The sequence below is a fragment of the Abramis brama genome (assembly GCF_963993115.1).
Source record: "Abramis brama genome assembly, chromosome: 14".
Classification (NCBI taxonomy): Eukaryota; Metazoa; Chordata; class Actinopteri; order Cypriniformes; family Leuciscidae; genus Abramis; species Abramis brama.
This window is the reverse complement of record NC_139976.1, coordinates 30,057,704-30,071,590: the sequence shown is the minus strand read 5'-3', so window position 1 is coordinate 30,071,590 and position 13,887 is coordinate 30,057,704. Positions and strand designations below refer to the sequence as shown.

Here is a 13,887-nt window from a genome sequence, read left to right as displayed (position 1 = left end):
TAAATTGAATTAAATCTTTTTATTATTTTTCTAGCTTCATCAAGACTGAGCCCAATCCAGATTTTTGTGTATGTAATGTTAAACACACACTCATTCGCTCATTGTTTCCCAATAAAATGGACTGTGTGGCATTCACTAGTGAACAATGAATGTGAAAATGTGTAATGCCTCTGAAATTTCACATTTTAGGTCTTATCTTTCCACACTGACAGCTATTCTCTAAAAAAAAAAAGAATCAATTACTTCACTTGCAAAATGATGGTGTGAATGTTCAGTCCTTAAGACCTGATTTGGGAAACATGCATACCAAGGAGACCTCCAAAGGTGATGGCAGGCGAGAGAGCAGCAAAGTAGATAAAGATGATGGCAGCAACAACCTGAGCATTCAAAGCATCCTTGATGTCACTGACATAGTGTTGGTATCGTCTCTTCATGTCTCTGATCATGCCACCGAATGGAACACCGGTACGTGCTAGTGGATCTTCTGGAGGGGGTCCTAAGGATTTTGAAGCTGTAGGAAGATAGATTGGCATTAGATATCTGTGCTCTGTTCACAGTAAGATTTTTTTTTTTAAAAGACAGTAATAATCAAAGTGAACACCAACAAGGTGGTCATTACCCAAAGTTGAGGCAACTTATATACCACCTGGAAGGGGTTTATTTTATGATAATATATTATTAATTGAATTGTACATTTCCCACTTATTTCACAGATTATTAATATGAGTATTTTATTGTCAGGCTTCAACTAAGAACCTAAAACAGCCATGAAGGAAATCTGTTTCGGGGTCGTTTTTATCTTGTAGTGTCATTATACAAAAATATTTAGTAACGCTTTACAATGAGCTTCCAATCTCAGCTAATATCAATTTCAACATTTACCAATACATTATTAAAAATCAAAAGTTGTATCTGTTAATATTATTTAATGGACCTGAGCTAACATGAACTAACAATAAAATATATATGTTTATTAACAAAGATTTAAAAATACTGCAACAAACGTATTGCTCATTGTTGATGCATTAACTAATGCGTCCTTATTGTAAAGTATTACCAAATATATGAGGTTGCAAACTGAACAATCAGAATTTAATATACCAGTAAGTTTTTATTCTGTGTAATAAAATTAACTCAATTAGATTTGTGCACAAATGTAATTTACATTATTTCCAATTTCCATTTTGTTAATAACAAATAAGGTCACTTTAAGCTTATATAGTGCTTATAATAAAATATCTCATGCTTTTCAGGAAATATTTCTGCCATTTTACATTTTCTGGGAGCTGCTTTCAAAATGGTCCTAGCCTGTCGGTCCAATTTACTCAAAATTTTAAATGTATACCATCTAGAGATAATCCTGCCAAAAAGTTATTCTCGAAATTTTGTTTCATATGAGCCAATGAAATTGTTGGGTGTGACAATAATGACAATATCTTATCAGTGACACGTCCAGACTTAACTAAATTTTGTACGCATAGACACCTGAATAATCTGAGGACACATGCTAAATTTCATCCATAACAAGAAAACTCTCCAGTCATTTAGGGAAGTTTTAGACTACTTTTAGACTACAATTGTATCCCACAATACATAGCATAGCAATTGAGGTTTCAACTGCTTGAACCCCTCATCTACTTGTAGTTATATATTTTTATAACTCTTATGCAATTATTTATCATCATGAATTTTGTGTTTGCCAGTAAGCACTTGAGTTATGTGTATGCACACATACAGTTATATCCTTTAATCATGGGTTGTACTTTGTGTATGTGTCCTTACGTTTGCGGGGTTTGACTTCCAGGCGGAGTTTGGGGTCAGAGGGGCGGAGTCTCTCTTGCAGTAGTCTCTTCTGGAAGGGGATGAGTGATGTTAGCATAGACTCATTCTGAATCTCAGTGGGCGGAATCACAATGCAGCAGTCCGTGAAGTCTCCCATGGCATCGGTCAGCTCGCGGTCACTCTGAGCCTGGAAAGCTGCTTGGTTAAACACCTGTGTGTGAAAGATAGGTGTAGGAAAAACAAGAGAGAAACTGCATAAAATGTGCTGTTTCTCTTTAATAACTTTAATCTTCAGATAGGCTGAATTAAGATGAAAAGATGGTGTTCTTGTGGTTCACATTCTCCTTTTTTCCCAGCATGCCCTGGGGCATGAATAATTTATATGGTAGCTTTATTAGACCGCACCACTTTTTTACATTTTTGTTGAAGATTTTGTTGTTATTTTATTGTGATGTCAGAATTATCTGTTTCGAATTATTTGTTTGTAACATTCGTAGTGTTTCAAGTTGACCCTTTAGCATACTTTTAAAAAGAGTACTTATTACGGAAATAATATACTTAAGTTCGAAATGAATGTAATGTTTTTCATTTTAATTTTATTTAAGAGAGCTTTTTTTTTTGACTCCAGTACATATTTATATGTAATTTCATATTTACTTCTATTGTCTTTAATATGACCAAATGCACTGACAAGTATGCCAAACTAAAATATACTTTTATGACATTTCTATTGAAATGTGTAAGTCATGTTTAATATTACACATTTTAAGGATGAAGTTGCAATTTAGTACATTTAAAAATATTTTAACTTTAAAACACTACAGTTAAAATTACATCAAGTATTTTGCGTGTGCTTTAGTATGTCAGTCAACACATCAAAATAAGTTTACTTTAAAAAAAATGACAAAATATTACTACATAATGACTTCAAATATACTTTAAAATAAAACTTTAAATTTCACATTATTACAAAGTGCATTTTTTGAAAGTGTACTTAAGTGTGTTAAGAAACAGTCATGAAAGTCTATTCTCTTTAAATTACACTTAAGTGGAGTAGTTCACTTTCAGATGAAAATTAGCCCATGATTTACTCACCCTCAAGCCATCCTAGGTGTGTATGACTTTCTCCTTTCAGACGAATACAATCTTATATTATATATTATATACAAAAGTTATATTAAAAAATATCCTGGCTCTTCCCAGTTTTATAATGGCAGTGGATTGCAACCAACAGATTGAAGCTCAAAAACGTGCATCCATCCATCCATCATAAAATAACTACACACGGCTCTGTGGGGTTAATAAAGGCCTTCTGAAGCAAAACGAGGAGTTTGTGTAAGAAAAATATTCATATTTAAAACTTTATAAAGTAAAATAACTTGCTTCCGGCCAAGTGAACATAATGGATTCCACTTAAGTGTAAAACGCAACTTACGCGAGTAATGTGACGTACTGCTGATATTTACGCTATGCCATTACGCATGCTACTTCTGACGTCATAAGTTTCTTAAGTTGCGCATTAGGGGCAAGTGTTGCCGTTTGGCCGGAAGCTAGAATTTTACTTTGTAACGTGTTAAATATGAATATTTTTCTTACACAAACTCCTCGTTTTGCTTCAGAAGGCCTTTATTAACCCCACAGAGCCATGTGAAGTTCATTTATGATGGGTGGATGCACGTTTTTGAGCTTCAATCTGTTGGTTGCAATCCACTGCCATTATAAAGCTTGGAAGAGCCAGGATATTTTTTAATATAACTCGGATTGTATTAGTCTGAAAGAAGAAAGTCATATAGGCTACACCTAGGATGGCTTGAGGGTGAGTAAATCATGGGCTAATTTTCATTTTAAAGTGAACTAATCCTTTTAATATTATATTATCTGCAAGTTTTTATTTTTTTGAAGATGTAAAGCACATAACAACTGCACATTCGGTACAATTAAGAACAAGAGGAGGTCTGTGTGTGTAGCATTTTAACATTATAGAAAACATGAACATGATTTTGAATAAGTTATGACCATATAAATAAAGGGAGCACTTTGCATACTGCAGAGCTTTTTTTGAAGGATAGAAAACTCATGCTAAATCTAAATAGGTAACTGTTGCAATTTTATTTTCCTGTCAGTTCTCTTACTTTGTCAGCTAGTAGCGCTGCCATTGCTCGGCCAGACTCATGATAGTCCATGTCATTTGTGGTAGGGCCAATCAGGATAAAGATGAAGCGCACAGGCACGGGAGCTTCCAGAGCCGACTCCAGCACCACAGCGTCCCGTAGACGCACGAATGCTACTGTAGGCCTCTCTAGGAACTCCAGAGCACCTTACACACAAACACACAGACACCATTATTGCTGTAAAAAATACAGTCAATGTTTGCTAACAGAAACACATTACTAATTTAGTAAGTCACACCTTTGAATGTAAATGATTGGACTTATTAATGAAAACATCCTCACCTACGAGCACCATTGAGGCTTCTGCAACATCAGCTGTGTCCCTCTTTGGTTGAGAATAAAACCACATAGTAAAAAAATGTCAAATGACTTGTCAATGCATTCAAAACTAAGAAAATAAATTATAAATGACGTGTTAAAGCCCGTTCACACCAGCAGAAGATATTGTTGCTTATTCTGCATGCGCTGCAGTTTTGTTATCTGCTGCTTTAAATGCTCGAGCTCTTTAAAGCAGAATGGATTCTGATTGGCCGTCAATGTTTTTACTGTTCATCAGTTCAGAAAGTGATTCCAATTATATTATTTAAATATAATATTATATATTATATTAAACTAATTATATTGTTTCGGTGCTGTTCTCATTATAGTGTGCTGTTCTTTTATATTTGGAACGATTTTTAGAACTTCTTTTAGAACTATCTTTATCATTATAGTTATCGTCCTTAGTGTGAACGGGCCTTTATAGTTATGCTTGGAACAGTTACAACAAGAAAACTTGTGCTCACTTTCTCTGTGACAGAGAATTTCTGCATCTCTATGCCTGAAGTCAGGGGCTGGGTCTCTACTGACTGGCTGGAGAGAGAGAAATAAATAAAATTAATGCTTTTAAAGGTGAATTGGTTCATGATGACTACACTACAAGTCTGAAGAAAATGAGAAGCATGACCCTGCAAAATTCACTGCCACGATGCTATTCTGTTGTCAGTGGTTGCTACGGTGTCCTGTGAGTGTGTTTTAGTGCATTGTTATGCAGTTGCTAGGGTGTTGTGTGTGATTGCTAAGTGGTTACTAACTGGAGTACACCCCCAATTCTCTATGATATTCTGATTCTTCAAATCCGCAAGTACATAGTTAATGACACCTAATATTAAGTGGGGCCATAATTTTTGTAACTGTTACACTGGCATATGAATGATGTCTTGTATTTTGTACTTGAAAGTAGGGGTGTAATGGTACAAAAAAATTATGTATCGATATCGTACCTCGGTTTTGAAGACGCGCTATGTTTTCTGTATAGCAGGAGGAGAAACAACATAAAATTGATTATTTTTTCCTATGTATTTAAAAAAAAGTCTTTCAAAAGTCTTACAATTCTACGGAGCCCCTGAGGGGACCTTTGCAAAAAAAAAAAAAAAAAACGGACTTTCACATGCTCACGTGAAACTATGGCGTGCGCACGAGAAACTTTCGTGTGCGCACGAGAAACTTTCGCGTGCGCACAAGAAACTATGGCGTGCGCACAAGAAACTTTCGCGTGCTCACGCGTTACAATTTCCGGTTTGGTTATAGTGTCTTTACTACAAATGTGGGAAAAGGGATGAGATGAGAGTGTGCTTGGAGCATGCCTCCAGAGATTTGTCTTATTATAGGGAGTTTGCATTTGAGATTGTTTGTGGACTGTGCTTTACTGTAAGTAAAAAAAGCATGAATATCACATAAATGAATATCAGGTCCCACATCATGGATTACATAATCAGAGAGTAGCCTATTTCTTTTCGTTTTGAATTGTTTCGTTTAAAGACATTTCAAGCTTTCTTCAGACGTATTTCTCATGTATGTGGGGCATACACTGAGTTTCGGTTAACTCAGTGTATGCCCCGTGTGTAGTTTACTCACGTGCTGTCACAGTATGAGCCTTTTTGCAAAATGGAAAACTTTCCAACATTTGCAAAAAAGAATACAACCGTAAAACAGGTCTCAAATACATATCTGGCAAGCCTCTTTAAAGTCTTAGGATTTAGTTTGGATCTATGGAAGCCCATTTCGGCCACATAAGAAAAAAATCATGATTTTGAAAACCATGATTATGAGATAAAAAGTCGAAATTATGACATACTAAGTCATATTTATTAGTCATAACTATGACATCAACCTCCAGTTTCAAGGCTTAAGCCTAGTCCCAAACTAAAAGGCATGTTTGAGCTGTTTAACTGAAAGCAACTTGCACTGATATATCTTACAATATGTTAGTGCCATTGTTTTGCCTCAAGATGCTTACCAGTAATGTTTTTTTTTCTAAGGCATGTTTATAAAAACTACTTAAATGTCCTAATTGAACTAAGGCCTAATCCGGGCTTAATCTAAGCCCTGTTTGAAAGCGGAAGCTTCAAATAGGAGCGTAAAAACTTCTACTGCAGCCTGTATCAATGACTGTGCCCGTGGGATTGTTGTGATTTATGTAAAATTCAGAACAGATAATTCTAAAGACAATTTGACCACAACCACATAAATACCTCGAAATTTTGTGTGTGTGTGTATTGTGTAGGTTCAAGTGTGACAAAAGTCCTTAGGTATTGGACCACTCTGATGAACACTTAATTTTTCACATTAATTTTTTTTTAAATAATTTCGGGTCAAAAAAGGGTGAGGACAATGCTGGACTCATGCTGAAAACGTTTGGTAGGAATACTGTTATACTCATACTTGACACCTAGTAGTGTGGATGCAGAATCATGCAAAGGTACATTTTTTCAATGCTTAGTGCATTGTAGAAATGCCCTCTTTGCAGTCAATGGTTACAAACCATGATTTGATACTTTTTAGTATTTCTTTATGTGTAAAACATTTCAGTGAGGGAAAATTACTGAGTAGGCTATACCTTGATTTTTTTTTTTTTTTTCATAAAGTGTGTGTAGTACCTCTGTTTGTGCATTAATGCTTGAAGAACCTTATCTCTGTCCCCTGGCTGAATCTCCCTTTTGCTAACTAGGGTATCCACAATCTTCTCAATAATACTGGAAAGCATCTTTTCCTCTCTGTCCAGCATCACCACACCTGATCCAAGCAAAAAACATGAAAAAGAATTCAATGCAAAGGAAAGATTAAGGCAAAAGAGAGGATGAGGGCTTTCCACAATAAACATAGACACTATGGCCAAAGCTGAGGAGCACAGGTTGAGCAGGTTTTACAGGACACTTACTATCTACTACCATCTCATCTGAGCATGTGCAGTGAAGTTACATTCTTCCTCATATTCCAGTCAGGACAGGACTGAGACTAGAATGTGAGTGCAAGTTAATCCTTGGAAACGCATCCATAACTCTCATTTATGAAACATTACCAAACATACATTACCATAATTCTTAATATATTAGTAGAGTAGCTTTTTGTACATCAATACATCAACAAAATTATCTGTTAATCATTATATGATGTAATACTTTTTTTTAAACAATGACAGCTAAATAAAATAATGTGCTTCATATTTAAATTATTTTAAGATGCACTGCAATAAATACTTTTACATGGTTACAAGGAATTTCTATTACCAATAAATGCTGTTCTTTTGAACTTTATATTCATAAAATATTCAAGGTTTCCACAAAAATGTCAACATTGATAATAATAAGAAATTTTTATTAAACACCAAATCAGCATATTAGAATGATAATTTCTGAAGGATCATGTGACACTGAAGACTGAAGTAATGGCTGCTGGAAATTCAGCTTTGCCATTACAGAAATAAATTGCATTTTAAAATATATTATAAGCGAAAACATTTAATAATAATATTTCACAATACTACTGTTTTTACTGTATTTTTGATCATTTAAAGGCTTGGTGAGCATAAGATACTTCTTTTAAAACATTCAAAATTCTTACCAACTCCAAACTTTTAAACAGTAGTGTATAATAATGTATATAATAACAAATACTATTATATAATGTTTGGTAGAGTGAGACAGCTTTGACACAGGAAATGTGAAGTGATTTGAATTGAACTTAACGTAAATTAAATGCATTATATTAACTACTAAGATGTGAGCTGAGGTTTGACCCCAGTCACTCCCTCACCCGTGTTCATTGTCCTGCGTAACTGCACCAGGCTCTTGAAGGTGAGGTAGGAGATGTGGGAAGGACCCCAGCGGCCCGCCTCGACATCATAGGTCTCTTCATAGCCCATCCATCTGCCCGTCTCCCGCCAATAGCTCTGCTGGTCTGGGTTCTTCACTGACTCGTTCATCTCCACATAAGTCTGACCACAGATAACAATAAAATGACACAATAAACAGCTCTGCTAACTACCATACATAGGTACACTAAACATCACAATGAATTTAAAGCATGGCATATTGAGTAATAATGGGTCATTCACAGTTAAATAAAACAATACTGAATATTTACATAAAACGTTAATCAACTTTCATGCCATATGGTTTTCCATCCACAAATGAACCAAGATTCACACAAATTCTTAAGGATTGGCGCTGGGTAGATTACTGACAAATTGCAGTCTATTACTGAATACAAATTACATGATTAAAATTGTAGTTAGTAATCTAATATATTACATTACACATTTTAAGTAATATAATCTGACTACTTTGATTACTTTTACTCCTAACTTTGATTTGAATAGTATAATCTTATTTGATAGTTTTTTTTTTTTAGAAACAGATAAAAAAGAATAATAAGACAGAATAAATTAATTCTGAATAAGTAACTGTAGTCTAATTATGAGTGTTTTAAAACGTAATATAATATAAATAAAAGTATTTACTTTTTGGAATCTGATTACGTAATCTAGATAACATGTAATCAGTTACAATCCAGCAACTAAGATTAGTGACTAAGAACAATAAAAAAGCAACAATTATTAGGGTTCAACGCTTTAAGGCCTCTAAGCACATTCGTAAAAAGGTATTATGTTTTATTTAGCAAGCATGTAACCACTTAGATCATAGATGGAAAAGACCATTAACAGCCAATACAGGCAAATTTCTAAGGAAATATAATCGTTTTAAATAGTTAATAGTTTTAAAGCTTTTTAACAGTTATTGAGGTTGTTCTACCATATGGTATGAACGCTGTGGGCATGTGTGAAAAATCGTGTGGTATACAATCCTTTACACATGTGAAAAATGCTAAGGTGCCCCTGGTGGTTGATTTCTCTCGAATTTTTTCACAGGCCTATAGGGCCATGAGTCAAACAGGCCCGGCGAGTTTCGTTCCGAACGGCATTCGTTAACCTTGTCTGACAGCCACTCAAACTTCATTGGCCAATGGAGACCGTGTTTTTCGAGATACACAAATGTCCTCGCAGACAATCGCAGCACCTTGGACATACACACAGCATGCCGGTTTTCAAGTCAATTTAGACTGACTGTTGCGTAGCTATAGCCGTTTAAATACAATTTATTGTCATACATATTTTTTTAATGAGTAAAACCATTAAATTAGTTTGTGTCTCTCAAACTCCACTCCACCATGTTATATAGCTGCTATTTGCCCTTTAAAATCTTAAATGCCCTAAATCCCATTACTTACTAGAAAAGACATAATTTCCATGGAGGGAAAGCAGCCCTAATAGCATCATTTTTTCTCTCATTTCCTCATTTTCAAAAGACTTAACGCATAACATGTCCACCCTGTTGTGTCAGTTTTATACCATTACAATTTATTTATTTTAAATTATTTTTCAAAATAGATTTTATACTGTATATCTCTCAAAATTCTTTATGAATGTTAATTTTCTGCAAGAATATTGTTCTTTCCTAGCTAATGGGCTTTATTGGCTAAAACATAGTAAAAATGCATAGTAAAAATGTAATGGATCAGGGTGGACAAATTTCTTACGATGTGAATGTGAAATATTAGGCCAGGATTATTAGGTCATACTAGCTCGAACTTGACCAGTGTGTTTTTATGATAGACAGACATTTTCTCCCTCTGACAAGACAAAAAATAATTGCGTCCCACTTTATATTAAGTGGCTTTAAGTACTATGTACTTACATCAAAAAAATAAGTACAATGTACTTATTGTGTTCAGGTTGTATTGTAAAACACTTGTGCTGCTATTGAGGTGTGATACGGGTAAGGTTAGGACAGGTGTGGTGGTATAGGTGGGTTTAAGGGTGGGTTAAGGTGTCAGGGGAGGGTCAACAGTGTAATTACAAATGTAATTACATAAATTAATTACAGCTGTAATTACATGCAGGTATTTTCAAAATATAAGTACAATGTAAAAACATGCATGTACACAATAAGTCCACTGTATCAAATTATTAATTCCAATGTAAGTACATAGTACTTAAAGCCATTTAATATAAAGTGGGACCAATAATTGTTTAATAAACCTGCTCAGTCCAAAATCCACCAAACTGTAGGAATGACATACATGTATATTTTGATCAATTACAAGTAGATTGCATGAATTTATGTTCTTATGCTGCAAATTGTTTGTTTTGAAGGTTTTGGCAGGTAACCTAAAATATTCTTCATGTGGGAACTTGTAAATTTATTATATCAATGAATGAGTTTTAAATTAACATTTTACTACATTAGGTTAGACCAGCGCAAGTCATTTAAAGGGTCAGATCAAATAGGAATGCAGCACATCCTGTATGGAAAAACTGCATGTTATTACTTTTTAGTGAATTGAAACAGTGAGATGTCATATAACATCCTTCTTGTTCTACTGGTTGTTATAGTTCAAAGCAGAGATGTAGACAACTTAAACATGATGGCGGGACCTCTGGTATGACTGTATTTGTGTGTGTGTTTCCTGTCCAGTGATGACTGATAAATTAAAGCTCATGTTTACCCTCAAAACATCAGGAGTGTGAGTGGCACAAGGCAGACTGCAAATGTGGAAACTAAGTAAATTAACAGGAAGTCATATTAGAATCATGATGAACTGTAAGGAATTGGAATTTGGATTTTTGTGTGCCACTGCTTACCAGACAGTGTTCCTGGATTTGATATTCACATTCAGAGCAGTTAGAAACAGTGTTGGGGGTAATGCATTACAAACAATGTGAGTTACATAATCAGATTACTTTTGTAAAATAACTAGTGAAGTAACACATTACTTTTAAATTTACAAGTTACTTTTTCAAATAAGCAATGCAAGTTTTTCCATTTATTGACTGACACACCTCTCCTAACCCCATGTTGAGAGAAATGGAGAGGCGCTGTGTGCGCGGTGTAAATATAGATTGATATTGTAGTTCTAGACTAAATGTGAGCATTCATTTACTCATCTTACTTGCACAAAAACAGATTCAGTATTCCTCAAAATGTATAAAAACAGTAAAATGCAAACTCAGAATATTCACAAACCAGCAATAACTAAATTTGTTAAATAACACAAATATACTTTTATGCATTTAATCTCACTTTTATTAACCAATGACATTGCGGCTGCAATGATCCAATTCAACCATACCAATAAGCAAAATTACTTTAGATGAACTGTTTTTAGATTAATTTAGTATATCCGAAATTGCCCCCTATACCCTTAAATAGGTATTCACTAGTAGTTGTGTCCGAAACCATAGTGGACGTTATCGAGCACACTCATTCAATCCCACAATGCACTGCAATATCGAGTGTACAACCCATGTACTGTCAACGGCTAGAGAATACCCATAATGCACTGTGATGGTCGCGCCGAATGAATTCCCGCGTCTTGCCAGAAAATGGCGCAGGCAGCTGAATCATCCATCCATCCATTTTCCAAACCGATGTTCCAATGTGGCTACAGCGTAATATCATACAGGTATAAATTCCCTTTTAATTGATTATTAAATTGTTTAATTAAGGTTTTTTACATGCTAGTTTTCATGATAGAGTTCAAGATAAATCTTTCCATTACTAATGGAGCTGTCACGTTGCTAAGTTTCATATGATTGATTATTGCTATGATTATTAAACAGCAAGCACAAGCTATGCAAATGAGGCAGGCCTTCCGGCGCACTCAGTGTCCGAATTCACTCACTCGTTTTCATTCACTCCTTCAAGTGGACTATATTAGTGGAGTTATGTAGGGTATAGTGAATGAGGGTATAGGGGGGCGATTTCGAACACAGCCAGAGTCTTGAACTTTCTTCTCTTATGCAATCCAGAATGACAGAACACAGCTGAAAGGTTTGTTTGAGCTGTGCCCTCTACTGTACAGGCATTTATTTGCAGTACAATATAAAACTGTTTATTGACTTCTGTTGTTAAAGGCACACTGTATATTAAGTGTCCTTAACCACTATGTACTTACATCAAAAAATAAGTATAATGTCCTTATTGTTTTCATATTGTATTGCAAAACACTTTTGCTGCTATTGAGGAAGGATACAGGTACGGTAAGGACAGGTTTGGTGATATGGGCAGGATTAAAGGTGGGTTAAGGTGTATTACACTTACTTAATTACAGCTGTAGTCACATGCAGGTATATAAGAAAATATAAGAATAATGTATAATACACTGTATAAGAATAACTGTTTGGGGTTAGTTTGTGTTGACCCTTGTACATAAGAAGTGTGTAAATAAAGTGAGACTAATACTTTGTCTCGAAGAATAAAGAGACTAATACTTTGAGCTCATGCAACAATTTTTGCTATTGTTTTTGTGCAATTATAGCATTATAGCAATTATAAGTGAAGCTTTGTAAAAAGAAATATTGTTCCATACACTTTAACATCCAATGAACAATTCATTGTAAAATTTAAATATTTAATTTTTTTTTATTTAATTGCATTTTCATGTTTCAAATATTTGAAGACACTAGAATGTTTCAAATATTTGATAAATATCTATAGAAGTAAACCCCAGTTTAAAACAAATTAAATGAAAGCATTACATATGTAAAACAAATTAAAACAACACAACTAAATTACAGTTAAAAAACAATTGTGACATTAATTGCACTTACCTTAAATTTCTGACCCTACAGCTCAAGCAATATTCTCTGTCACAGACCCTCACAATAGTGCGCAGACCTTTATAAAGTCTGTGTACTCCTGCAGCTATCAGACACACCTCTACACACACACTCCTATACATACAGAGTTAAAAAAAAGTCTGCAGACAATCTCTGTAAAATCTTGTGGGCACATACAGTGACCCCTAAAAAAGTACTTGGACACTAAAGCACTTTAATATCCAAATATCATTGCATTAGAAAACAAAATATCGTTGAAAAATGACAAAAGAAAATGTGAAGTTAATAGTTAAAAAACAGCACTGTTACTTTTTAGATATTTTCAAAGTATCCATATAAACTTTTTTATAAATATCTAGGGTCGTTTTATGTACATGTTTAGATTTGACTTTGAACACAAAAAAAGTATTCAAATGTATCCATATCTCCCTTTTTTCTTTTCTCTATATCACACACAAACACATCCAAGACAATGTGTTCTTGGACTCACCCATAATATTGATGCAGTAAACAATATGTCTTGATAAGTGCACTGGTTGAAAAAAATCCAGTGTATGTGTGTGTGTGTTCTCTGTATCTTATCATACTTATAGAGCCAGTGTCACCTACACACACTCTAGTGACACCAGTTTCCTCTCACCTTCAACATCTCTACGAACAGTGCGCCGCCTGAGGAAGATTCCCTTCTGCTTCATTTCTTGTCCCATATTTTTGTCCATGAAGGCTCACAGGGTCAAGACTCAGTGTTCATTATGAACTGGGCAGGCCTGCGTGAAACCAAATAAGAACGTTGTAAGCGTCAATACATACAAATACAGTTCTGCTTTAGCAAAAAAAAAGTTGATACACAAAAATTTTTTTATACAATACTATTAGTTTAACATTATTACTCACATATGTACTGTATATATATTGCCTGAATAATTGAATATATTATTCACTTTAATGACTTGTTTTGAAAAGTGGAAATTGGTGATCATTAAGAATGAGCAGGTA

At 34.4% G+C, this 13,887-nt stretch overlaps 1 protein-coding gene across 2 annotated transcripts in view; it reads right to left on the bottom strand.

Annotated features, from left to right (window-relative positions):
• The window catches only part of slc4a1b (solute carrier family 4 member 1b (Diego blood group)), a 29,079-nt gene extending 15,450 nt beyond the window's left edge, over nt 1-13,629 (bottom strand). The window contains exons 1-8 of one of the 2 annotated variants that reach the window (XM_084134912.1): nt 13,532-13,629; nt 8,028-8,208; nt 6,872-7,007; nt 4,739-4,805; nt 4,236-4,278; nt 3,915-4,099; nt 1,783-1,993; nt 308-511 (exon numbers count right to left, since the gene is read on the bottom strand). In XM_084134912.1, the coding sequence (XP_083991038.1) occupies nt 308-511; nt 1,783-1,993; nt 3,915-4,099; nt 4,236-4,278; nt 4,739-4,805; nt 6,872-7,007; nt 8,028-8,208; nt 13,532-13,540 (1,036 nt within the window). In that variant the 5' untranslated portion in view covers nt 13,541-13,629. Of the gene's footprint in view, nt 1-307; nt 512-1,782; nt 1,994-3,914; nt 4,100-4,235; nt 4,279-4,738; nt 4,806-6,871; nt 7,008-8,027; nt 8,209-12,882; nt 12,944-13,531 lie in introns of those variants that run through there. The other variant, XM_084134913.1, reaches the window with a different exon arrangement.
• Between the last annotated feature and the right edge of the window lie 258 nt (nt 13,630-13,887).